Raw genomic sequence first — 24,730 nt, forward strand, 5'->3', positions numbered from 1 at the left:
CAAACAAACAAACAAACAGAAACTCTATTGAACAGATGTATTTCTAATTTGCTCACTGGGGATCAATTTTTCTCCATGTATTATGTCAGTGTGGAATGGAATAAAAATAGAATAGAACAGAACAGAACAGAACAGAACAGAACAGAATAGAATAGAATAGAATAGAATAGAATAATTTGATCTAATGCAGTGCCATTCATCTGCAAACCAAGAAGACCAAACTTACAATAAAGTAAAAAATTATGAAAAGGTCTAGGTAATTAAAACTACTGGTAAACAGTAAAGAATCAATTCATGCTTTTCTAAGCAAAGGAGTCAGAGTTAAAATGATATCACTGAATTTAAAAACAAGCAAAATGTCTCTACACTAGAATGTCATGATATTATTAAAAAAGTGAACAAGAAGCTAAATAATCAACAAAAGCAGTGCATGGAATTCCATTACTGACAGTCGAAATTAGGTGATATAATGCTATTCACATGTGGAAAAACAAACAAACAAACAAACAAAAAATAAAAGAAAGAAAAACAAACCCACAAACTGAAATGGACTCCATTAAGTTGTAAGAATTTTAATGTGGACTGTACATATTCAGCAGTTTATGAACACTTATTTTAGATGTACAGTGTCAATGAATATCTGTGCATTAGTACATAAGTGATATATGGGATCTAAGAATAATACAAAAAATACTTAAGTGGCAATGGTAACTATTTTTCTGTATTTTTTGGAACATGCATTTGTACCAACGTAATATGCCCTGTTGCTTTTCTGTAGTGCCTTGAATTTCCAAAGAAAAATACAACACTTGCCTTTGGTACACAGGATATTAAGAAGATGCTTGGACTGCTAAAACCAGAAGAAGGCAATTGCCAGACTCCTCCAGTAATTTTGGAAAGAAGCAGTGCAGCTGAGGCAGAATGAAAACATAGATATCTATAATTCTTATTAAAGGTACGTAATTCAGAGAAAATGCAATAAAACAAGGTACAAAGCAGATCATATAGCTGAAGCTATTGCTTCATGACAAAAATACAATTGTTTAAGTTTACAGATAATAGGGAATATCGGTTCCAATCACAGTGGTATTACAAAGTGGTTTGTTTTCCATTGTACAAGACACTCCTGTCATACTGAAACACTCTGCAACTAAATGAATGATACTTTCTCTAAGAAATAGGAGAGAGGAAATAACCTGGTTTGGAGGTATGATAAGTAGACAAGCAGGATTTGCTGTCAGGATTTTCAGAGAAATAATATTTATGTAGATAACACGGGAAACACAGAGTCTTGGGGGGTATTTCACATGTTTAAAATATTAAATTCTGTTTTAATTGTGCATTATATTTCTTTATAAATATAAATACATAGGTGAAAAGTATTATTATGTTTTGGCTTAGGAGTGTTTGTGAATGGAATGTAGGAAGAACAGGAGAAAAGCAAAAGAAAAGAAAATTGTTAGAAAACAATTGAGCCTTTCAAATCAGATTTTAAGAAAAAAATCAATGAAACTCTTGTTTATGTCATGCACAGTTAGAAACAGAAGCAAAACAAACCATGTACCCATAAAAATAATCAAACTGTTTGAGAGAGCTCTTGACAGGGATTTTAAATAAAAAGAAAAAAAACTGAAAATGAAAAGTTTCTTGTTTATTTATTTATTTACATATGTATATATATATAAGAATTATTGGTCATATAAAGAATCCACCAATGTCTATAACGCATCTGACATCGTGGCAATAAAAATAAAAATCAAACATGGATGCTTTTTTTTTTTTCCCCTCTAAAATATAATGCTCTAGCAAAAGCAGATATCATTTATCACCCACTGAGTTGTGGGTCCAACTGGTTGATCGCTTGAGAATCTAAGTAATCTTTATTTTGCGGTGTTGTGTAAAAAAGAAATTTATTAGAAAGATAATGTGAAATGAGTTCTGATATTAATTAATGACTTGTTAAATCACAAAAATTTGAAAGCTACAAGCTAACTAGTAACAACTCAGAATCACAATTAGTAACTGTAAAATTCTCTTAGTTCAGTAAATGATGCAATATTTATATAAAAACAAAATAAAAGTCTGTCAGTTTCTTTAAAGAGCTCCAATTCACATACATATACTGATAATTAAATATTTAGGCATGAAGAAAGTGTTGAAACCTTAAATAATAAATAAATAAATAAGTAAATTTATACATTAATACAAGTAAATTTATAAATTAATATTTTTTTTACTTGATTCACTGAGTGAATTTCTATAGACAAAGTGTTTTTAAACTTTTTTTTTTTTTTTTTTTTTTTTTTTTCCTAGAGCTAGACCAGAGTTATAGTCTGGCTACAATTACTGTTACACTGAATTTTACAAGCATACAGTGTACATTAGATTAGCATGCCACATCTTACAGACTTTATTACCTGAAGGGTTTTTCATCTGGAAACTATGATGAATATGCTCAAATACTTTTCTTAAACCAGAGTGTTTTGTTTAGTTGTTTGCTGTTTTATTTTTGTTGTTGTTGATTTAAGTAACATTTTTATTAAAAAAAAAAATCATCTTTTAGAAAGACATTTTAAAATATTTTAACCTACACCACCACCACTGAACTTGTCCCTAATAGCTGTTATGATCCTGTGTTTCAGATATAGAATGAGAATAATGCTGATAACATGCTGATGGTTTAGTTGTTGCAGAGCAGTGCTTACACTGAGTGAAAGTCTTTTCTGCTTCACATACTGCCCTTCCAATGAGGAGTCTGGGGGTGCACAAGGAGCTGGGAAGGGACAGAACAAGGACAGCTGGCCTAGACTGGCCAAAGGGATATTCCGTACCATATGGCGTCCTGCTGAATAATAAAACTCAGGAGAATGTCTGGGGTGGGTGGGACCACTTCTCAGGGATGGGATAGGCATTAGTTAGTAGGTTGTGAGTAAGAGTTTGGTAGGAGGGGAGCTGCAGGCCCTTTGTGAAAAGAACCCAGAAGCTGCCTCAGGAGAGCCAGTTCCAAAGGGAGACAGCTCCAAAAGGGATCCACCCCTAAAAAAAGCTGAGCTAATGAGTGACATTGGTAGCACCTCTATGAGAGCATATTTAAGAGAGGGGAAAAAACCTGATGCACAACAGCAGCTGGGAGAAAGAGGAAAGAGAAACAGCCCTGCATACACCAAGGTCAGTGAAGAAAGAATGGAAAGAGGTGCTCCAGTTGCTGGAACAGAAGTTCCCTGAGGCTTGTGGAGCAGGTTGTCTCCCTGCAGCCCATGGGTGGTACCACGGTGGAGCACATCTCCACGCTGCAGCCCAAGGAGGAGCAGGTCGACCTGGCCTGAAGGAGGCTGTGGCCCATGGAGAGCCCTTGCAGGAGCAGACCCTGGGCTGGAGCTGCAGCCCGTGGAGAGGTGACCACGCAGCAGCAGGTGATCTGGTGGGATCTGCTGTATGTGGGGGACCCATGTTGGAGTAGTTCACTCCTGAAGGATGGACCCCATTGAACAAGACCCATATTGGAGCAGTTCTTGAAGATCTGCTGCCTGTGGGAAACCCACGCAGGATCAGTTTGGGAAGGATGGCAGTGGTGGAGTTTTGTTGACCAGCAAGATAAAACTACCACTCATCATGGAGATTTGTTCAGCAGAGTTATTTGAGCTCTATTAGTATTTTGATAAAATGTTTCTCAATTTAACAGTTAATTTTACACAGAGATATCAAGCATGATTTGGTGCACTATTATTAATTAATTTTGGTAACTAGACACAAAGTGATATTAATAAAAATTAAGTATTCAAACATATATATATTTGTGTGTACATACATATGTATGTGTATATATATCTAAAAATCTACTTTAGTCAGGCATAACATAGCTGCTGGAGAATTTCTAAAGTCTGTTAGATTCTAAGACATTAACAGTTCAAGTTAATCAGCTCCTTCCTCCTTTCTTTCATACTCTATGTACAGTAAACACCTTCATTTTAATTAACAATATTTATTGAGCTGGAAACCATGTGCATATAAATGTATGCATCTGGTAAAATAGTTAGGGTTAATACAGATTTAATTCTTAGAATCAAGAACACAAGATAAACCTGCAACAGCCTATACACCGATTACTAAGTTCTGCCAACCCAGTCTCATTTTAGGAAAATCATGAAAACCAGCCTTAGGACATATAAATGGAGTCATAAAACTCCTTTACTACAATGTGTAAATCAGTGATGATTATTAGGTTACTTGTTAACAGATACTATGGGAAATTCTAAAATAAGCATCAAAATTACCATATTAATGAAATCTTCCATATGTATCTCTTGTAGGCAGAAATGAAACAGAAAAAGAAGTGTTTTACTGCTCAGCTGCCAAGGTAAGGAGAAATCTGTTTATAACACTGAAAAAAGACAAATTAAGAAGCCTTAAAATACTATTATTAAAATATACAAGACTAGACAAGAAAATATTGATGCATTTTGTCCTTAATAACATAATGGAAATAGCTAATAACATACTTTCCTATTAAATAACATTAAATTTACTATGGTGGAGTAATCAAATTTGGAAAAGAAGCAAAAAGAAACAGAAATATCCGTATAGTCAATATTCATATACCTCTACTTCATAAAACTATGGCTTGAATTACTGTGGTATTACCATGGATTTATGTTTTTGGAGATAATCCATGGCATGCAATACAAGAATTGTGTGAAAGAAACAGACAAGAACCATATATTAGAGTCCAGCTATTACATTAAGGATGTTATACTTATTCATTATTTTCAGGCACACAAATGAAGCCATTTAATTCCAAGTAATAACAAGGCTGCCTTTACTGTCAGTAAGTAAAGTAACTGCAGAAAATCCTTTGTTTTATTCAAAGATGGCTGAACAAAAACGTTAGTGTGAAGCACCCTTTAAAGGAACTGTTTCTTATCATTGACTCTCCATTGTGGTTTAACTGCAGCAGGCAGCTAAGCATCACACAGCTGCTTACTTTCTCCCTCCCCGTGGGTTGGGGAAGAGAACCAGTAAAGTAGAAGTGAGAAAACTCATTGTCGAGATAAAGACAATGTACTAGATAAAGCAAAAGCTGCATACATACATACAAAAAATGCAAAACAAGGAATTAATTCCTTACTTCCCATTGGCAGTCTGGTGTTCAGCCATTTCCAGGAAAGCAGAGCTCTATCATATCATGTGTAACAGTCATTTGGGAACTCAAACACCTTAACTCCAAATGTCTCTCCTTCCTCCTTTCACGAGCCTTTATTGTTGAGTATGACATCATACGGTGTGGGATATGCCTATGGTCAGTTGGTGTCAGCTATCCTGGCTGTATCCCCTCCAAATTTATTATGCAGCCCCAGACTACTTGCTGGCAGCGCAGCATGAGAAGTAGAAAAATCCTTGACTTAGTGTAAGCACTTCTCTGCAAGAGCTAAAACTTCACTGTGTTATCAACACTGTTTTCCTCACAAATCAAAAACATAGCACCATAGCAGCTGCTATGAGGAAAATTAACACTATTGCATCCAAAACCATCACACTGGAAGAAATCTGTATTATTTCCTTAGAGTATATGCCTAAATATTAAGATGGGTAAATCAATAAAGATGAAGTGTGGCTGAAATCAGTATTCATCTTCTACAATTTAAGAAAAGGTTTGAACATTTTCTATACCACATCTAAATTCTGTATTCCATTTCTTACTCCATATCCCATAACCTGCTTTTAGGTGATTTGTAATTCTTTTATAGGAGTGAAGAGAAGTGGATGCCCTGACATAGAATATTTAACCTGGAAATATTCGTATTCAGGAGGACATTCCTAAGTAGCTAAAAAGGCAAAATGACATACTCTGATTTAGAAGGACTAAATGCTAGGGACAACTAAGCTATGTCAGAACATTACAGCAATTGTTCACATGGATTAGCCAAAGTAATTTGATATCTTATAGGTTTTTTAATTTATTTTTAATTGGAAAATAAAGTATTAATATCTATAAAGTGCATACTTTTCTTGTGCTGATTGTATGATTATTCACGTCAATTATATCACTGCCTGGACTACATAAGAACAAGGACATAACTTCCTAAAATAACAAAAACAATATTAATAATAGTAATGATAATAGTAATAATAAAACTTTGGATTTCCTATTTTTCTTCTATTAAAACTATTTTCTTTAAACACACTAAATTAGGGGAAAAAAAAAAAAAGAGTGAAATTAAGAATAACATAGCCTGCTGTCATATACTGAAATTCTAATGAAGAAAATCTGTAGCTGAAGAATCTGATATCCTGTCCCATAGACACTCGACATAAAAAAAGATGACTATCTTTAACTCATTGTTTTGAAATAGGTATAGATACTTTTTTTTTCTTTTATCTTTTTCCTTTTTTTCTGTTTTAAATATTCTCATCAGTATTTCCAAATGTGCAAATACTTAATTAAGCAGCTCACACAGCTTTAAGCATTTTCACTTTGTTTAGGAACCCTCCATGTAATTCCCCTACCTGCCAAGAACAAAAGATATGAATAAGTAGTGCTCAATTTTTGTGATACGTAACAGTGGGGATGAGGGTGGGGATATGTAGAATGTCACTATTTTATTTATTTTATTTTATTTTATTTTATTTTATTTTATTTTATTTTATTTTATTTTATTTTATTTTTAAAGTTCTCTTGCTTTTATCTTTTTTGAGTATTATATATTTTCAAAGCACTTTCCTGTAGAGATAAGTTAATATTATTTTCCTGCTTTAGTTTATTCCATGAGTTATAGAAGTCCAGCAGCAGTAAATACATATCTCTCTATACACATCTGTCTGTGTACACAAAGATATATTTATGATTATGCTGTATACCAAAGTATTTAAGTTTTTAGATGTTTCTTAAGAAACAGTGTGCCTTGGCAACCAGCAGGGCCAACTGTGTCCTGAGGTGCATCAAGCACAGAACTGCTGGCTGATCAATGGAAGTGTTTATCTTGCTCTAATCTGCTCTTGTGCAGCCTCACCTCTATATGCAGTTTGGGGCACCACAGTATAAAAAGGACATAAAACTATTAGAGAGCATCCAAAAGAGAGCTACAAAGATGGAAGAGGGCAAGACATATGAAGAGTGGCTGAAATCACTTGCTTTGTTCAGCCTGGAGAAGAGGAGACTGAGGTACAACTTCATAGAGGCCTACAGCTTCCTCACAAGGGGAGCTGAAGAAGAGGCTCTGATCTCTTCTCTCCGATGACAAATGATAGGACCTGAGTGAACAGCATGAAGTTCTTACAGGGGAGATTCAGGAAAAATTCTTCACTGAGAAGGTAGTCAAACACTGGAACAGATTCCCCAGGGAAGTGATCACAGCAACAAGCCTGCTTTTGTGTTCCTGTGCAGATCCAGGAGCTGGACTCAATGATCCTCGTGGGTTCCTTCCAACTCATGATATTTTATGATTCTATGAAATGATTTAAAACTCTGAGTTTATTTTTATTTCATTCATGACTAAATTTAATTTAAAAGGAGCAAAGTTTTCTTTTACAGAACAATGGAAGACAGTGTAAAATACCCATTGAGGTCCACTGTCACTCTTGAAACAGGACAGACAATTGAAGAAATATCCTGTCTGCTTACTAAATGTTATTTAGAGGATTTGGGCAAGGCCATACTCATATTGAAGGGAAGTTCTTATGCCAGCCCACTGACACCTGAAAGCTCAGTCAGAGTGCACTTATACCCCAGTGTGTCATTATTTTCAACAACTGTTGATATAAAAAATTACTCAATATCTACAACAAATAAGTAAAATCACAGTGAACTGAGACTTGACCAGACATTAACTTTTACCACAAGGAAGTCCATGTCCTTGTGTTTTGCTGTGATGTTGTAAGTCCCATCTGTCAGTCTATCTTCAGGACTCCAGAATTTCTAATTTCTGCAGAGCTAATTTCTGCAGTCTAGTCTGAGGCTTTATCATTCCTGACATGCCCAATTGAAACTCACTCAATATATCTTCCTACTTGTTCTAGACTTAAAACTGCCTGAATGGTTTGTATTAACACTGAGTTAAAATAAATACTAGTAACACATACTTTATTAAAAAAAAAAAATTGCTACTGCCTTGCCTGACAATTATCTGACCAGGGGTTTTGGTCCACAATATAATTGTAGCATATTTGTATTTGTACTACAATATTTGTATTACAGTCATGTCTTTCACTGATTATCTGAAGCCCATTGCAAATTTTGTTGTGCCGCAAAGTCTTTTAGGAACCTCCAACTATGTACAAGCTCGTGTTACTCCCTTTACAAGAATTCCTTCTGGTTAGGCCACTGCCCTAGGAAATGGGAGGCTGATAATCAGTGTCTACACTTTCAGAGATAAAACTTGAAGATATTTTATGTATTTAGTCTTAAATAACTTGTCCATCAATCATGTAGACAGACACAAAACAGAAGGCATAGATTACCTTAAGTTGTTGTCTCTAGAGCTGTAATTATATGAACTGCTGAAGGAATCAGGGTAAAGCACCAAATGGATCCATAACACTTCCCAGAGAAATTTAAAGAAGTTATTTTCTGATTGGTTGAAGAAGCTAGTAAAAATTGTGCACGGATCAGTAAAGGTCAAGATGTGTTTGATTCTTCTGCCCACCTCCTAGAAACAGTTTTAAGATAACAGTATGGTTTCATATCCAAATAGAAGTTGTGATACAATAGATATCACTAGAAATAGAATATCTCATATTAATTTGATTTTTGTTTTTGGCTTTTCCAGATCAATGTTTTAGCAACACAGTCTTTGCATGCTTCTCTCAGTAGAAAAAAAAAAAAAAAAAAAAAAAAAAGATTCACCTTTTTAAAACAGGAGCAAAGGACTCATGAAAGATTGCCAAATGAAATTGTAAGAGGGATTTGATCACAAGTTCTACCATAAATTACATTAATAGCCCACTGAAGTACTTAAGAGTGGTTATTGTGGTCTTTAGATGCACTTCTGATTTACTTTGTGTTAGTATCATGTATTAATCTATGTTTCTTCTTTTTAATCTCTCATAAAATAGATACTGTCTTCACTATAAAACGTTTAATTGGAAAAATCATTTCAACATACTGATTTAAGTTTATTGCAGTGAATCTCAGCAAGCTTTGTTTTAAGAAGAGAAACACAAGAAGAGGAAAGATCTGCTGAAAGCAAGTAACAAACTGGTTATGACAACTAAAGCATAGTTAGACCAAGTGTAAATTTAAATAGATGCTATTTTAATGAAGAAACAATTAATCAACATGAAAAATTTATTGATATTAACATTATAAAGAATGTTTTCTAGATTTTATGATTTCAGAAACTATAAAATATTCAATTTTTAGAGCTCTGTAATATTATTATGAAACAATGTGCAAGATAACTGTTCAAAAGGTGCTAACAATGCACTGACTGCATAAAAGCTGTGCTGAATGCTGTTGTGCACAAAAATAAATAAATAAATAAAAAATATTTCAAGTAATGGGAATATCAGTTACTTTAAATATCATATTTGGATTCTATTCCTATTTTTTGTTGGTAGTATCATTTACTCATACAGAATTTATGAAAAGGTATTTAAAGTAACTAACTGTCTGCAAGTTTGTTGCAAATATGATGTATTCCAGGTAACTATGAATTTGTGCAATACCTAAGATATAGTCTAGAGGAGTGTTAATTTATACACTTTCCTATTTGTAAAAAGTGAGAAACTGAGAGAACAGAGTTCCACAATGATTGACTTAGGAAATTATTCTATATAATATTTGAATGATTTTTAGCACCAAAAATGTGTTCCTGTGATATGTACTGGTGACAAGACAGGAACAATTTTGGATAGGGATTTCAGTGAAGCAAATTGGATAGTAGTGAGTGCTGAAGTAGCAGATGCAGATATTTAATTCAACAATACAGAAGTTATACATTTAAGTATTGTTAGGAATAACACAAATGTCTGAATTAAGTTAGGACTTCATAGTTTAAAATGAAAGAGTTAAAAATCTATGTGGTAGTAGTCAGCCATAAGAATAAGAATATAATGGAAAGAAAAATGATAAATGTGTATTTAGGGTAGATGAAGTTAGGTGCGAGTCAGAAAAATTTTAATTAAATTTTTCAAAGCCAGTGCCTCATTTGAAAGAGCATTGATATTAACTCATGTCTGATAGAGACGTATATCAAATTAATAAGCACAGAAACTCATTGATATGCTTGAGGGCAGCACTGTCATTCAGAGGGAAACAGAAAAGTTGGGGTAACAGGCTGACAGGAACAACATGAAATTCAGCAAGGACAAAACCAAAGTCCTGCCTCTGGGAAATGAGAGCCCTTGCTTGCATGAGGACTGATGGGCTAGGGAGCAGCTATGAAGAAAAGGAGCTGGGGCCCCAGGGGGAAATGAGTTCAATGTGAGCCACTGGTGCACCTTGGCAGCAAAGATAGCCAGCAGTGTCCCTGGCTGTATTAATGAGAGCACAACCAAGGGAAGTCATTGTGGTACCTTTGCTAAGGATTTATTAGACAACATCTAGATATTTCATCTACTTTGGAGCGCCCTTAATAACAACAAACACATAAATAAATAAATAAATATAATAATCAATAAATAGCAAGGCTCAGCAAATAACTACCAAAAAGGTAATGGCATAGGAGTATGTCTTGTTAGGAGAGATTGAAACAAGGGAGGTTCAGACTGGTTATATTCCATGAGAAATGTCAGGCAGTGGAGTAGGTTATCCAGAGATGTTTTGCAGTCTCCATCTCTGGATCTTCAGGTGTTTTTAAGGGCCAAGTGGACAAAGCCCTGAGCACATTAGTCTGACCTCACAGGTGATCCTGCTTGGAGCAGAAGTTTAGACTAGAGATGTCCCGAGGATCCAAACTGAACTATCACATGATACTAACATGAACAAACAAGTAATTAATTATTACTGGAAAAGAATTGTTTTCACAAACAGAATGACATTTGATAATATCATTCCCTGCAGCAGGTGAGTTCTGGAATAGCCTATTAATTAGAAAAGCAGACAAGCACCAGCAAAAAAAAAAAAAAAAAAGCTTATTTATTTATTTATTTTAGTTTAATGAGTTAATGAAAGAGTTTACATAACTTGTTTGCCTGAAATATTAAAGAACAATATTATTTCTATATTCATCTGCCTTTTTCAACACAGTTGAGTATCTGACTCTAAATTTTATGTGAATTGTTTGAAAATATTTCCCTCAGAAGAATCATTAATATATTGTGGGGTGAAACCTACCCAAAAACACTGCTCTGGTATGCAAGAACTTGAATACATATGCCCAGCACTAACTCATTAGATGAATTTGGTATGCCCTGGGAAAACAAACAAAGGTACTCAGCTGGTGGTAAGAATGGGGTATATTTTTTGGATCAGGTTCTAAATGAAGAAAAACTCCTGCACCCTAATAGTCTCTTAGTATTATTCTGTTGCCATTAGTTAGGCATACTCACCACAAGTACTTAAGCTCAGTTCCTCTTGATTTTTTCTGCTATATATTTCTTGTAGATTTGCCAATTGCAACAGATCCCAGGGGAGATGGTTCACTAAGTAATTGTTTGATTTTATGTCACTGAGTAATGCAGTTCTGTTCTGGCAGACATGGGAATTCCTCCATGATGTTAGTACAGTTAACAGTTCCATTCAATAGTTTCTGCTACCCAGAAAACAAATCAGTAAACAAACTCCCATTAGTTCTATATAGAGCTCTCTAAAAATGAAAGTATGTATAGTAATAAATTAGTTTGCCATGAATTTACACCAAAAATATGTTTTTATGCTTTAGGTCCACTGTGGTCAACCATTCTTTGAGAGTTTCAGTCCATATTGAAGGAAATCATTCACTATGCCTTTTAACTTGTCAGAAAAATAGTTAAACATTCAATATAGTAAATAGTGCAGGCATATTTTATCAATTTATAGCATAAAAATAATATTTTTGCCAAAAATATAGACCAATTTACAAAGCATATACACTTACTAAAAAATAAGAAATGAATGCAAACAGAAAACAGTAAAAAAATCCAGTTTTTATTGAGTCCTCTGGATAGGACTCTTTAGGGTCTGATTATTTGAGTCCTTTTATTGAGTCCTCTGGATAAGACTTTATTTCCACAGCTTTTTAATTGGATTTGGCATGTGGCATACTTTTTACAACAGAAAACATTTTTTTTTTCTTTCCTAATTACATGAAGTGGAAAACAGAAAAAAAGAAATAGTTCATATTTAGAGATATAGCATTGTCCAACTGGTTGAATGTTGTTGGTCTCAGAATATGAGAAAACTTTGTCACAATAAATTTATTGTATTTCTCCTTTCTTTAACATTAAGAAACATAAAAGAGATAGATTTTTTTTAATCTAGTATTTCATATTTTCTGAGGTACAAATTGCTGTGAACATTATTTTTTTTTATCAAATAATTGCAGAAAAGCTTCACATATTGGAATTAGTTATAAAGGTAGAATTTCTCAAAGATACATTCTTATTCTTTGGGAAGCTTATACTGACTCTCCAGTGGGAGATCTATGATTGACTTGAATAGCTACGAAACCAAGCATGTTGAGGGAAATTTAGGTGGCTGAAATGCTCTGTTAATAGATAATACAATTAGAGATCAAAAAAAAAAAAAAAACAAAACAAAAAAACCCCAACAATTTAGAACTTAATCCCTAGCTATTCTTCAGAACTCCAGTAAGTCACCTACTGGTAAGCCTTTTCATTCTCTGAGATACCCATTCAAAGTTTCTCAGAAAAGCTTTATTCACTGCTACCAAAAAATTGCAATGTGTCTTGCCAAGATATCACAATACCATGAACACAGAAACCAATTCCACACTCAGCAGGTTAAATTATTTTCTCCTTCCTTCCTTTTTATGTACCTAATCTAATAATTTGTAAGCATAAAATTAAACACTGAATTAATAACATTAAGCTTAGAATCATTTGGAAGGAAAGAAAAAAACTTCATAATTTTGGAATAAGTAGTCTTAGCACTATATCATGTATTCTTTAAGATTTTGATACAAGTAATATTTGGTCAGTATTTAGGCCACTTTTGAAATGGAAGTTATGAAAGGTATGTGAAAAGTAGGAACCCTGGTTCCCTTTTAGTTTCTTCTGTGCATTATTGAAGTTGCTTAAATGGACATTACACCTATTTTGTCCGATGGGCCCAAGTGAGGCTTTTACACCTAACCATGGTTTAACTGATATAAATTTCATCCACATTAGCATGTTAGCTCAGTAGTGCAATTTTTTTCAAATTAATCTCTTAATTGAGCCCCTCCACTAAGCTTTATTTCACATTATGGAGAAACCTCACAGTGAAGCTAACAAAATTTCTCTCAGATGAAACCAAAGTGGAAGATATACTACAGGGGTACATAGTAATGTTCTCCAACCAGTAATAGCTCTTAAACCAGTTGGCCTGACTAGAACTGGAGCTAAGGAACTCTCCCCCAATACTCTAGAAAGTAGGTAGGGTGGATGTTATGTGCTTTACCCAGATCTACTTCTTTTGGGCAGCATTACTTGTTAATGTTAGTATAGCCTTGCTTTTTACAGTTGGAGGAGAGAATGAATCAAAATACCAAAGTGGAGCATGGGTAAGTAATATTCACTTTCTGCACAGGATTGTTGGGAGGTTTAATTCCTTAGAGTATGTTGTGCCGGTAGTGAAGGCAGATAGATTTCAAAAAAAAAAGAAATTACACTGACACTCTAGATCCAGAGAACAAAATTCAGAATATGCCCTATTACAGACCAGAAGATGTTTGTAACTGTAAATAGTACTATTCGTTTCAGTAGAGTGATTCACAGTATTAAAAGGATGCACTTGCTTGCTAGTTTGTTGTGTGAAAGGTATTTGAAAAGCAGAAATACCTTAATTTCAGTAAAGATAGAAAGTTACATATTTCTGAAGCTATACAAATACTATAGCAAAACTGCTTTAGTATTTTTCTGCCCTTCAGTAATCTCTCACTCCACCCCTTTCAGTTTCTAGCTCCTGACTGTGCCACCTGCTCTGAGTGGCAAAGTCACCTACTTTCCAACAACAGAAAGAACCAGAAGTAAATGTTTGCTTGTTTCTCCAGTTCATCCTGCCTTAAGAGCATTTCTGTCAAATGTTCTTTGATATTTGCCTCCAAGAGACTGGCATGCACAACTCCCAAAATAGGCTAAATAATCACTCATCTTTTGAGATAATATAGAAAAATAATAGGGCAAATTAAAAGAACAATGAAATTTCAAGCACTCATTTAAAGGGAAAGAGAAATAGCAGTGTCTTCTTCCATGATTTAGAAACCAAGACTTTCACTACTTAAAGTTATGAAAACATATTTTGTTTAATATACATATGCATCTGCATTTAGACAATCAATTTGCCATAAATAGATTTTCCTTCAGTCCCATATCAAGTAAAAATTTTCATAGAATCATAGAATGGTTTGGGTAAGAAGGGACTTCAAAGATCATAGAATCATAGATCAAAGATCACCTAGTTTCAACCCCCCTGCCATGGTTGCTCACTAGATTAGATCGCTTAAAGACCTATTTGTCCTGTTTTTGTCTGGGACAGAGTTAATTTTCTTCCTAGTATCTGGTATGATGTTGTGTTTTGGATTTAGGATGAAAATAATGCTGATAACACACCCATTAAACTGTCCTATTAAACTGTCTTTATCTCAAACCAAGGGTTTTGCCTTTTTTTTTTGATTCTCTTTTCCATCCGACTGTGGGGGGTGAGCAAATGGCTGTGTAGTGCTTAGCTGCTTTCTGGGTTAAACCACAACACCCATCCAGCCCAGCCTTGAATGCTTTCAGGGATGGGGCATCCACAAATTCTCTTGGTAACGTGTTCCAGTGCCTCACCACCCTCATAGTAAATAATTTCTTCCTAATATCTAATCTAATTCTTCCTTCTTTTAGTTTAAAGCTGTTACTCCTTCTCTTATCACTACACTCCCTAATAAAATGTCTCTCCACGTCGTCCTTATAAATGCCCTTTATTTACTGAAAAACCACTGTAAAGTCTTCCTGGACCCTTCTCTTCTCCAGTCTAAACAGTCCTAGCTTTCTTTTGTCATAGGAGAGGTGCTCCAGCCCTCTGATCATTTTCATGGCCCACCTCTGGACTCATCTGACAGTGAACATCCTTCTTGTGATGGAGCCCCAACTGCACACTCCAGGTGTCGTTTCATGAGAGCAGAACAGAGTGGGAGAATCACCTCCCTTGACCTGCTGACTATGCTTCTGATGCAGCCCAGGATACAGTCTTTGTGGGCTGCAAGCACATATTGCCTATTCAGGTCAAGTTCTCCATCCACCACTACCCCAAGACTTTCTCCACAGTACTTCTCTCAACCCATTCATCACTCAGTCTGTACTGATGTTTGGGATTACCCGAATCCTGGTACAAGACCTTGCACTTGGTCTTGTTGAATTCCATCAGGTTCACATGGGCCAACCCCTCAAGCCTGTCAAGGTCCCTTTGGATTCCTTCTATTACGTCAATTGCTAGAGTCATTTTGGAATCATCCACATACTTGCTGATTTTCAGTTTGCAGAGGGTATGAGGTGGAGAGAAAACAGACAGATTTAGTTGCTTTCTTCTGTTTAACTGACAAGACATACATTACTCTTTAATTTGTTGATAGACCGCTTCTATGTTTTGTGTTTGTTGTTGTTTGTTGTTTGTTGTTTTTGTTTTGTTATGCAGTTAAGATTCACATTGCGAATTTACAGAGCAGAGTGAGATTTCCAGAAACAGGCAGTTTGTTTTCAACTGTTTTGTTGTTTATTTTTATATATTTTAAAACAAAATTGCACTTGTCAGAAAGCAGAAAACTGTTCATAAAATGTCTGACAAAGATGTATTTTCTAATGACTATACTATCAATTTATCAAGAATTTCAGTAAACAACCCCCTATCTTCATTTTAAGATCTTTGTTATTTAATGTTAGAACCATGTTTTACTACATTTTTTAAGGCTTCTAATGTATTCAATTTGAGAATTTTCTGACTTTTTCTCTAATATTTAAAGCATGTAAGAAATGCACTGTGAGGTTAGGAAAAATATGCACAACATTCTCTTACACGTCTTTTTTTCATTCAGTGATATATATAATAAAAAAAAAAAAAAGAAGAAAAAAAGAGAAAAAAAAAAGACAACACCAGTGCTCCGTTAAAAGCTCTGTTTAGCATAAGAAGCACTATTTTACATGTGCTAAACATGTGACCTCTTCTAAGGGTAAAATATCATACTACATGGTGATAATTCATCAAGAAAAAGACATAATGACTCAGTAAGAAACAGAAATGAAAATCACCACACAGGTGAAAATCAGCATAAATGTTCTTTAGTCTGTGTATTGATAATGATTCCCTGTGTCATGCAATATGAAGATTTTCTGCTGGAAGAAACGTAAAATGGGCACAGAAAGACATGGAATTGTACTTTTGGTTTCATTAGAGGAAATGTCAAGGCAAAATAAAACAAAAATGCCTAAAAACAATCATGTTTTATAAGGGTGATCTTCTGTGTATTACATATTTATCAAGGCACGTAGAAGAGATGTGAAAGACAAAGTCTTCCCATATTGTAAAAATCTATATTCAGACAAGGCTATCCTGGGAAGGAAAGTTATATTCTGGATATTGTTTCTTGGTGGTAGTGTTTTGCTTTGTTTCGTTTTTCCAAGAATGAAGTACATACAGAAGTTAATAACACACCTGTAAATTAAAGAAGAAACTAATAAGAAAGACTTCAGCTTAACAGCATAGATGCAGCAAACGTGTTGAGTAACAGTACCAACAATCACCTTTCTTTCATAGTGACTACAAACTAGTCCCTCCTAACATGAATTGATAACTTTAAAATAATTAATAAAATAATAATTCTAAAATAGCAAATAGAAAAATATTTATTAAACAAGTTTTTGAATTAATTGAATAAATATAAATCAGAAAGAGAGGAAAAAATATATTCCTCTTTCTGTTTACTTAGTTAGACTCAGTGAACAACTACATGTTTTAAAGTGTTAGCCCTAAACAGTCTGGAGGAGTAACAAAACAAAACAAAAACAAAACCACCCAAACAAACAAACAAGTAAAAACACAAAACAAAGCATTTTAAAGAACGAGGGATATTCATACATTCCTCTTAATCAAACTGGCTGGAAAATGATTCCCAAGTAGCACAGTAATTTATCAAGACACATGTGAATTGCTTACTACATTTGGGCAAGCTTCAAATACATTTGCAAGAACTCAATTTCCAAGCTGCATAGGTTATAAAATACAGGAGGAAGATAAAAAAGTCATTTTACCTGGATTTACCTTGAGAAGTACGCCAGAGTGCAAAATTCTTTGACCAGATTCATTTTAAATATTCTACGTGTGGAGGATGTAGTCTTTAATATCAAATTTACTTTTTTGAATATATTTGATGTTACATGGGATTTGTGATTTAGAGGAGTGACACAAAGTTTATTGAAATCACAACACAAATGATTTGATACGGTACACTTAGCAAACTGTAGTAATTGCAATATACTGTTCAAATACAATACCAAAGTGATTCCTATTGATACCAGTAGATAGTTAACTCTGTTTTGTGTGAAAGAAATAAAATATGTACTTTGAGGAAAAGGCAAGATGACCTCAGCCTTGGAGATGTCTGAATGATGATTAACTGAGGAACTGCTAATAAGGAATCAAGAATGTTGACATTCTTGAGGGAAACATCCTGATGATGTTGATCCTGATGACCCTTGATTATGTCATCAACCAACATAAAGTGAATAGTTGGCTGAAAAACAAAGGTTAGTACTATTTTAATGAGAACTATCTGTGAACTATTCTCATTGTAATAGCAAAAATCACAGAATCACAGAATCACAGAATCGTTTAGGTTGGAAGAGACCTCCAAGACAACCTAGTCCAACCTCTGACCTAACACTAACAAGTCCTCCACTAAACCATATCACTAAGCTCTACATCTAAACGTCTTTTAAAGACCTCCAGGAATGGTGACTCAACCACTTCCCTGGGTAGCCCATTCCAATGCCTAACAACCCTTTCAGTAAAGAAGTTCTTCCTAATATCCAACCTAAACCTCCCCTGGCACAACTTTAGTCCATTCCCCCTCGTCCTGCCACCAGGCACGTGGGAGAATAGACCAACCCCTACCTCGCTACAGCCTCCTTTAAGGTACCTATAGAGAGCGATAAGGTCGCCCCTGAGACTCCTCCAGGCTGAACAATCCCAGCTCCCTCAGCCACTCCTCTTAAGACTTGTTCTCCAGACCCCTCACTAGCTTTGTCGCTCTTCTCTGGACTCTCTCGAGCATGTCCATGTCCTTCCTGTAGCGAGGGGCCCAAAACTGAACACAGTACTCGAGGTGCGGCCTCACCAGAGCCGAGTACAGGGGCACAATCACTTCCCTAGACCTGCTGGCCACACTGCTTCTTATACAAGCCAGGATGCTGTTGGCCTTCTTGGCCACCTGAGCACACTGCTGGCTCATATTCAGCTGCCTATCAACCAGTACTCCCAGGTTCTTCTCTGACAGGCAGCTTTCCAACCACTCATCTCCCAGCCTGTAGCGCTGCTTGGGGTTGTTACGGCCCAGGTGCAGGACCCGGCACTTGGCCTTGTTGAACTTCATACAGCTGACCTCGGCCCATCGCTCCAGCCTATCCAGATCCTCCTGCAGAGCCTTACTACCCTCGAACAGATCAACACACGCACCTAACTTGGTGTCATCTGCAAACTTACTGAGGGTACACTCAATCCCCTCATCCAGGTCACCAATAAAGATATTAAAGAGGACTGACCCCAGCACTGAGCCCTGGGGGACTCCACTAGTGACCAGCCTCCAACTGGATTTGACTCCATTCACCACAACTCTTTGGGCCCGGCCATCCAGCCAGTATTTAACCCAACGAAGCGTACGCCAGTCCAAGCCACGAGCAGCCAGTTTCTTGAGGAGAATGTTGTGGGAAACGGTGTCAAAAGCCTTACTGAAGTCAAGGTAGACCACATCCACAGCCTTTCCCTCATCCACCAAGCGTGTCACTTTGTCATAGAAGGAGATCAGGTTCGTCAAGCAGGACCTGCCCTTCATAAACCCATGTTGACAGGGCCTGATCGCCTGCTTGCCCTGCAAGTGCCACGTGATGACATTCAAGACAATCTGCTCCATGAGCTTCCCTGGCACTGAGGTCAAGCTAACAGGCCCATAGTTCCCCAGGTATACCCTTCAGCCCTTCTTGTAGATGGGCGTCACATTTGCTAGCCACCAGTCAACTGGGACCTCCCCTGATAGCCAGGACTGCCGATAAATGATGGAAAGCGGCTTGGCCAGCTCCTCCGCCAGTTCGCTCAGTACCCTCGGGTGGATCCCATCCGGCCCCATCGACTTGCGTACATCCAAGTGCTGTAGCAGGTCGCCAACCATTTCCTCATGGATAGTGAGGGCCACATCCTGCTCCCCATCCCCTTCCACCAGCTCAGGGTACTGGGTATCTAGAGAACAACTGGTCTTGCTGCTAAAGACTGAGGCAAAGAAGGCATTGAGCACCTCAGCTTTTTCTTCATCTCTTGTAACTAAGTTTCCCCCTGCATCCAGTAAAGGATGGAGATTCTCCTTAGTCCTCCTTTTAGTGCTGATGTATTTGTGAAAACACTTTTTGTTATCTTTAACAGCAGTAGCCAGATTGAGCTCCAGATGAGCTTTGGCCCTTCTAATTTTTTCCCTGCACAGCCTCGCAGCAGCCTTATAGTCCTCGTGAGTGGCCCGCCCTCTTTTCCAAAGATTATAAACCCTCTTTTTTCTCCTAAGGTCAAGCCACAACTCTCTGTTCAGCCAGGCTGGTCTTCTTCCACGCCGACTTGTCTTTGGGCACGTGGGGACAGACTGCTCCTGAGCCATTAAGATTTCCTTCTTGAAGAGTGCCCAGCCTTCCTGGACTGCTCTGCCCTTCAGAACCACTCAGACATCACACTCCTAGGCTGTGAGATCCTCGCCCAACAAGGGACCTTTACTTTCTGAGGATGCACATAATGATTTTGTCATGTCAGCAGTATGCTAATTATGTAATCGATCAGATGTTAGAGGATTGTACAAACATGTAAATGTATCAATAAGGAATTTTGTAAAGAGTGGTGCTGAAAATTCTTAGGGGTGCCAGCTTTGTGGGAAACCACCTGGCACCCAGACTTGCACAATTCTGAAATAAACAATATCTCAACCTACAGTATGGTTTGGCTCATTGTGCACTGGGTGACAAATCAGAACTTTTTACTGGACAACACTGTTGCTGGTCTCTATAATATGTTCACTACCATGATGCTGGTTGTCCCCCATCAATGGGAAGAAAAATGTGGGTTGAAGCCAACTCAGGCCCATTTTCAAAAATTCTTTTGTTCAGTTTTTATACTCTCTGTTCGACTGAACCACATATACACCACTCCCTACCCCATCTCTTCCTTACTGATCTGGGGAATTCAGGGAAATATTTACACTCTTTTAATGAACTCAGAGAGAAACACACTACCAGTCGATCCATTCAACTGACATAGCTGTTTATCTAAAACAAAGGCCACCTTCTGGTCTCTTGTATCGAGATAAAGTAAGCTTCTTTGCAACAGCTGTAGTCAGTCACACCCGGTATTATTCCCTGAATTTCATAGGTACATAGTCTTTGCCCATGTCCTCAGTCTTATTCTATTGTAGGAGCTTATTGTTCAATCACACAAAATAATAATTTGTATAGCAGTTATAACTAAGTTTACCTTGGTTTAACTGAACTGGTAATGACAGACATGGAGAAGGCTGAGGTACTCAACAACTTCTTTGCCTCAGTCTTCACTGACAGTCAGGCTTCCCACATCTTTGGGTGCTGAACCTCTAGGAGAGGGCTTGGGGGAGCAAAGTCCCTCCCACTGTAAGCAAAGAACAGATTTGAGACCACCTGATGAAATTGAACTGGAACAAGTCTGTGGTGCCCGATGACATGCAACCCAGAGTCCTGAGGCAACTGGCTGGTGGAGTTGCCAAGGCTCTCAACATCATATTTGAAAAGTCCTGGCAGTCAAGTGAAGTCCCTGGTGAATGGAAAAAGGGAAACATCACCACGGACCAGTAAGCCTCACTTCTGTGCCTGAGAAAGGCATGGAACAGATCTTCCTGGAAAAAAATATCAAGGCACGTACAAGTCAAGAAGGTGATCTGAGACAGCCAGCGTGACTTCATCGAGGGCAAATCCTGCCTGACCAATCTAGTGGCCCTCTATGGTGGAGTGAATGCATCAGCTGACAAGGGAAAAATGACCAATATCATCTACCTGGACTTCTGCAAAGACTTTCCATTCAGTGGATAAGGACTTCTGGACTTCTGTAAGGCCAGTGGATAAGAAATTGGCTTGAAAGCTGCACCCATAAGAGTTGTGGTGAATGACTCTATGTCCAAGCGGAGGCCAGTGACAAGTGGTGTCCACTGTCTTGATAAAGATATTAAACAGAGGTCTGTCCTGTTTAATATCTTTATCAACAACATAGATAATGGGATCGAGTGCACCCTCAGCAAGTTTGCAGAAGACACCAAGCTGAATGGTGCAGTCAGTACAACAGAAGGAAGGGATGCCATCCAAAGGGACCTGTACATTCTTGAGAAGTGGGCCCACACGAACCTATCAAGGTTCAAGTCTAGGTGCAAGGTGCTGCATCTCTGTCAGGGCAATCCCAGACATGAATACAGACTGGGAGAAGAACACACTGAGAGCAGCCCTGAAGAGAAGGACTTGGGGCTTCTGCTGGATGAAAAGCTTGACATGAGCCAGCACTGCATGCTTGCAGCCCAGAAGGTGAACTGCATCATCCTGTATTGCATCAACAGAGGCATGACCTCTGTTGCAAGGGAGGTGGTTGTCTCCCTCTACTCCTCCCCTGTGAGGCCCCACTTGAAGTACTGTGTCCAGGTCTGGAGCCCCCAGCACAAGAATTATGTTGATCTGTTGGAACAGGTCCAGAGGAGGGCCATGAAGATGATCAGAGGGCTGAAGCACCTCTCCTATGAAAAAAAGGCTGACAGAGGTGGGGCTGTTCAGCCAGAAGAAGAGAAGGCTCCAGGGTGACCTCATTGCAGCTTTTCAATACTTAAAGGGGCCTTATAAAGAAGATGAAGAGTGACTTAGTACTCAGGAAGATAAAGACAGGACAAGGGGGAATGGTTTTAAACTAAAGGAGGGGAGTTTTAGATTAGATGTCAGGAGGAAATTCTTTACTATGAGGGTGATGAAGCTGGAACAGGCTGCCCGGGGAAGTTGTGGATGCCCTATCCCTGGAGGTGTTCAAAACCAAGTTGGATGAGGCCCTGGACAATCTGATATAGTGGGTGGCATCCATGCCCATGGCAAGGGAATGGAACTAGATGATCTTTAAGGTTCCTTCCAACCCAAACCATTCTATAATTTTATAATTCTATGATTCTATGAACTCTGCAGCTGTTACAGGAACCTATGACACATCTACATGCAGAGGAAATGACTGCGTTTAATACTAAGAATAGTAGTGTTGTGGTTTAACCCGGCTGGCAGCTAAACACCACACAGCCGTTCGCTCACCCTCCCCCCTCCCTCTCTGGGATGGGGGAGAGAAACGGGAAAGTGAAGCCTGTGAGTTGAGATAAAGACAGTTTATTAAGACAGGAAAATAATAATAACAATAATAATAATAATAGTGATAATGATAATAGTATTAATAATAATAATGTGTAAGAAAACAAGTGATGCACAATGCAATTGCTCACCACCCGCTGACCGATGCCCAGCCTATCCCCGAGCAGCCCGGCCCCCCACCCCGGCCAGCCACCCCTATATATTGTTTAGCATGACGTCAGATGGTATGGAATACCCCTTTGGCCAGTTTGGGTCAGCTGTCCTGGGTCTGTCCCCTCCCAGCTCCTGCTGCACCCCTAGCCTGCTCTCTGGCAGGACAGAGCGAGAAGCCGAAAAGTCCTTGGCCTGGTGTAAACACTGCTCTGCAACAATTAAAATATCGGCATGTTATCAGCGCTCTTCTCATCCTAATCCAAAACATAGCACCCTACCAGCTACTATGAGGAAAAATTAACTCTGTCCTAACTGGAACCAGGACAAGTAGTAAGAATAATAAGAATATGAGATGACCAATATTTAACTGGAAAGAAACACTTAGCATAACATTTTCAGAGGGGACCCACTTCTTAGGAAGATTTGCTACCTCCTGGGTCCCAGATTAGGGATGTGAAAAGAAAGCTCCCTGCCCACGTTTGGCCCTTGGACTATTACCTGTTATTGATTTTTCGGGTAGGCAGAGATAAAACTTCAAAACGAAGTCTGAGGGTAATCAAAAGAGACTTCAGGGCCTTGGTACAACTAGTTAAGTGGTCAGGAACATAAGTAGTGTTTTCCTCTATCCCTCCCGTTGCAGGGGTTGACAAGACAAGGAACAGGAAGAGCCACAAAATCAACATCTGGCTCTGAGCCTGGTGTCACCAGCAGAACTTTGGTTTTTTTGATCACGGGTCATTTTACAAGACAACATGCCTGCTGGCAGTGGACGGGGTTCACCCGTCTCTAAGGGGGAAAGGATCTTTGCTCAGGAATTATCAGGAGTCATTGATAGGGCTTTAAACTAGATTTGAAAGGGAAAACAGATAAAATCAGGCTTGACAGAGCAAAGCCTGGGGGTGGTATTACAATGGTTATGGAATGGTGTACTAGGAAGGTCAATCGGTCTGCTGACCTTGTTGATGTTGGGGATGGAGAGCCACATGGTAGCAAAGGTACAAGGAACATTGACAGGTTAGAAATGATAAAAGTGCCCAGGAATGGTCATGTAGGAATCTGGGCTTCTGCCCCCAAAAAGGTGACATGATTGCTAGCCCAGATGAAGTGCATCTACACCAATGCACACAGTATGGACAACAGACAAGAGGAGCTGTAAGCCATTGTGCAATAGGAAAACTATGGCATAGTTGCTATCACTGAAACACGGTGGAATGGCTTGCATGACTGAAGTGCTGCAATGGATGGCTACAAACTCTTCAGAAGGGATAGGCTGTGAAGAAGAGGTGGTGGGGTAGCTCTGTATATTAGGGAGTGTTTGGATTGTCTTGAGATTAATAATGGCAATGACAGGGTTGAATGTTTATGGGTAAGAATCAGGGGGAATTCAGATGTCCTGGTGGGTGTTTGTTATAGACTGCCTAACCAGGCTGGAGAGGCAAATGAAATATCCTACAAGCATCTGGGAGAAGTCTCATAATCACTAGCCTATGTTCTCATGGGGGACTTCAAGTTACAGATGTCTGCTGGAAAAAAACACAGCAGAGAGGAAACAGTCTAGAAGGTTTCCAGAATGTGTGTAAGATAACTTCGTTACAGCTGGTGAGTGGGCCAGCTAGGACAGAATAACTTGTGTGTGATGTGAAGGTTGGAGGCCATCTCAGGCACAGCAATCACAATGCAGTTTTTGATTCTTGGAAGTGACGGGGTTAACAGAACTGCCACCCTGGACCTCCAGAGGGCAGACTTTGGCCTGATAAGGAGAGTGGTTGGTGGAGTCCTTTGGGAGGCAGTCGTGCAGGGCAAAGCTTTCCAGAAAGGCTGAACAGTCTTCAAGAAGGAAATCCTAAAGGCACAGGAACAGGCC

General features: G+C 37.9%; 1 protein-coding gene across 4 annotated transcripts; it reads left to right on the top strand.

Annotated features, from left to right (window-relative positions):
• The first annotated feature begins 320 nt into the window (after positions 1 to 320).
• Positions 321 to 6,097, top strand: LOC310892725 (uncharacterized protein). Of its 4 annotated transcripts, XR_014578333.1 has the most exons (4): positions 3,129 to 3,168; positions 4,311 to 4,357; positions 4,771 to 4,825; positions 5,745 to 6,097. XR_014578333.1 is itself a non-coding variant. In XM_083820881.1 (3 exons), the coding sequence occupies exons 1-3, from the start codon at positions 3,113 to 3,115 to the stop codon at positions 5,748 to 5,750; spliced, it is 354 nt and encodes a 117-aa protein (XP_083677007.1). In that variant the 5' UTR covers positions 2,459 to 3,112; the 3' UTR covers positions 5,751 to 6,097. The 4 variants fall into 4 exon arrangements, 1 of the variants encoding a protein (XP_083677007.1); XR_014578332.1 differs by lacking the exons at positions 3,129 to 3,168; positions 4,771 to 4,825 and adding an exon at positions 321 to 955; XM_083820881.1 differs by lacking the exon at positions 4,771 to 4,825 and having other exon boundaries at positions 2,459 to 3,413.
• The last annotated feature ends 18,633 nt before the right edge of the window (positions 6,098 to 24,730 follow it).

The sequence above is a fragment of the Anser anser genome, assembly GCF_964211835.1.
Source record: "Anser anser genome assembly, chromosome: 1".
NCBI classification, from domain to species: Eukaryota; Metazoa; Chordata; class Aves; order Anseriformes; family Anatidae; genus Anser; species Anser anser.

Bases quoted from the DNA above. Each gene is read 5' to 3' on its own strand.
- LOC310892725 (XM_083820881.1), top strand. From the start codon at position 3,113: ATGCACAACAGCAGCTGGGAGAAAGAGGAAAGAGAAACAGCCCTGCAT. The intron at 3,414-4,310 runs GTGATCTGGTGG...TATCTCTTGTAG, and splicing joins AGGTGACCACGCAGCAGCAG to GCAGAAATGAAACAGAAAAA.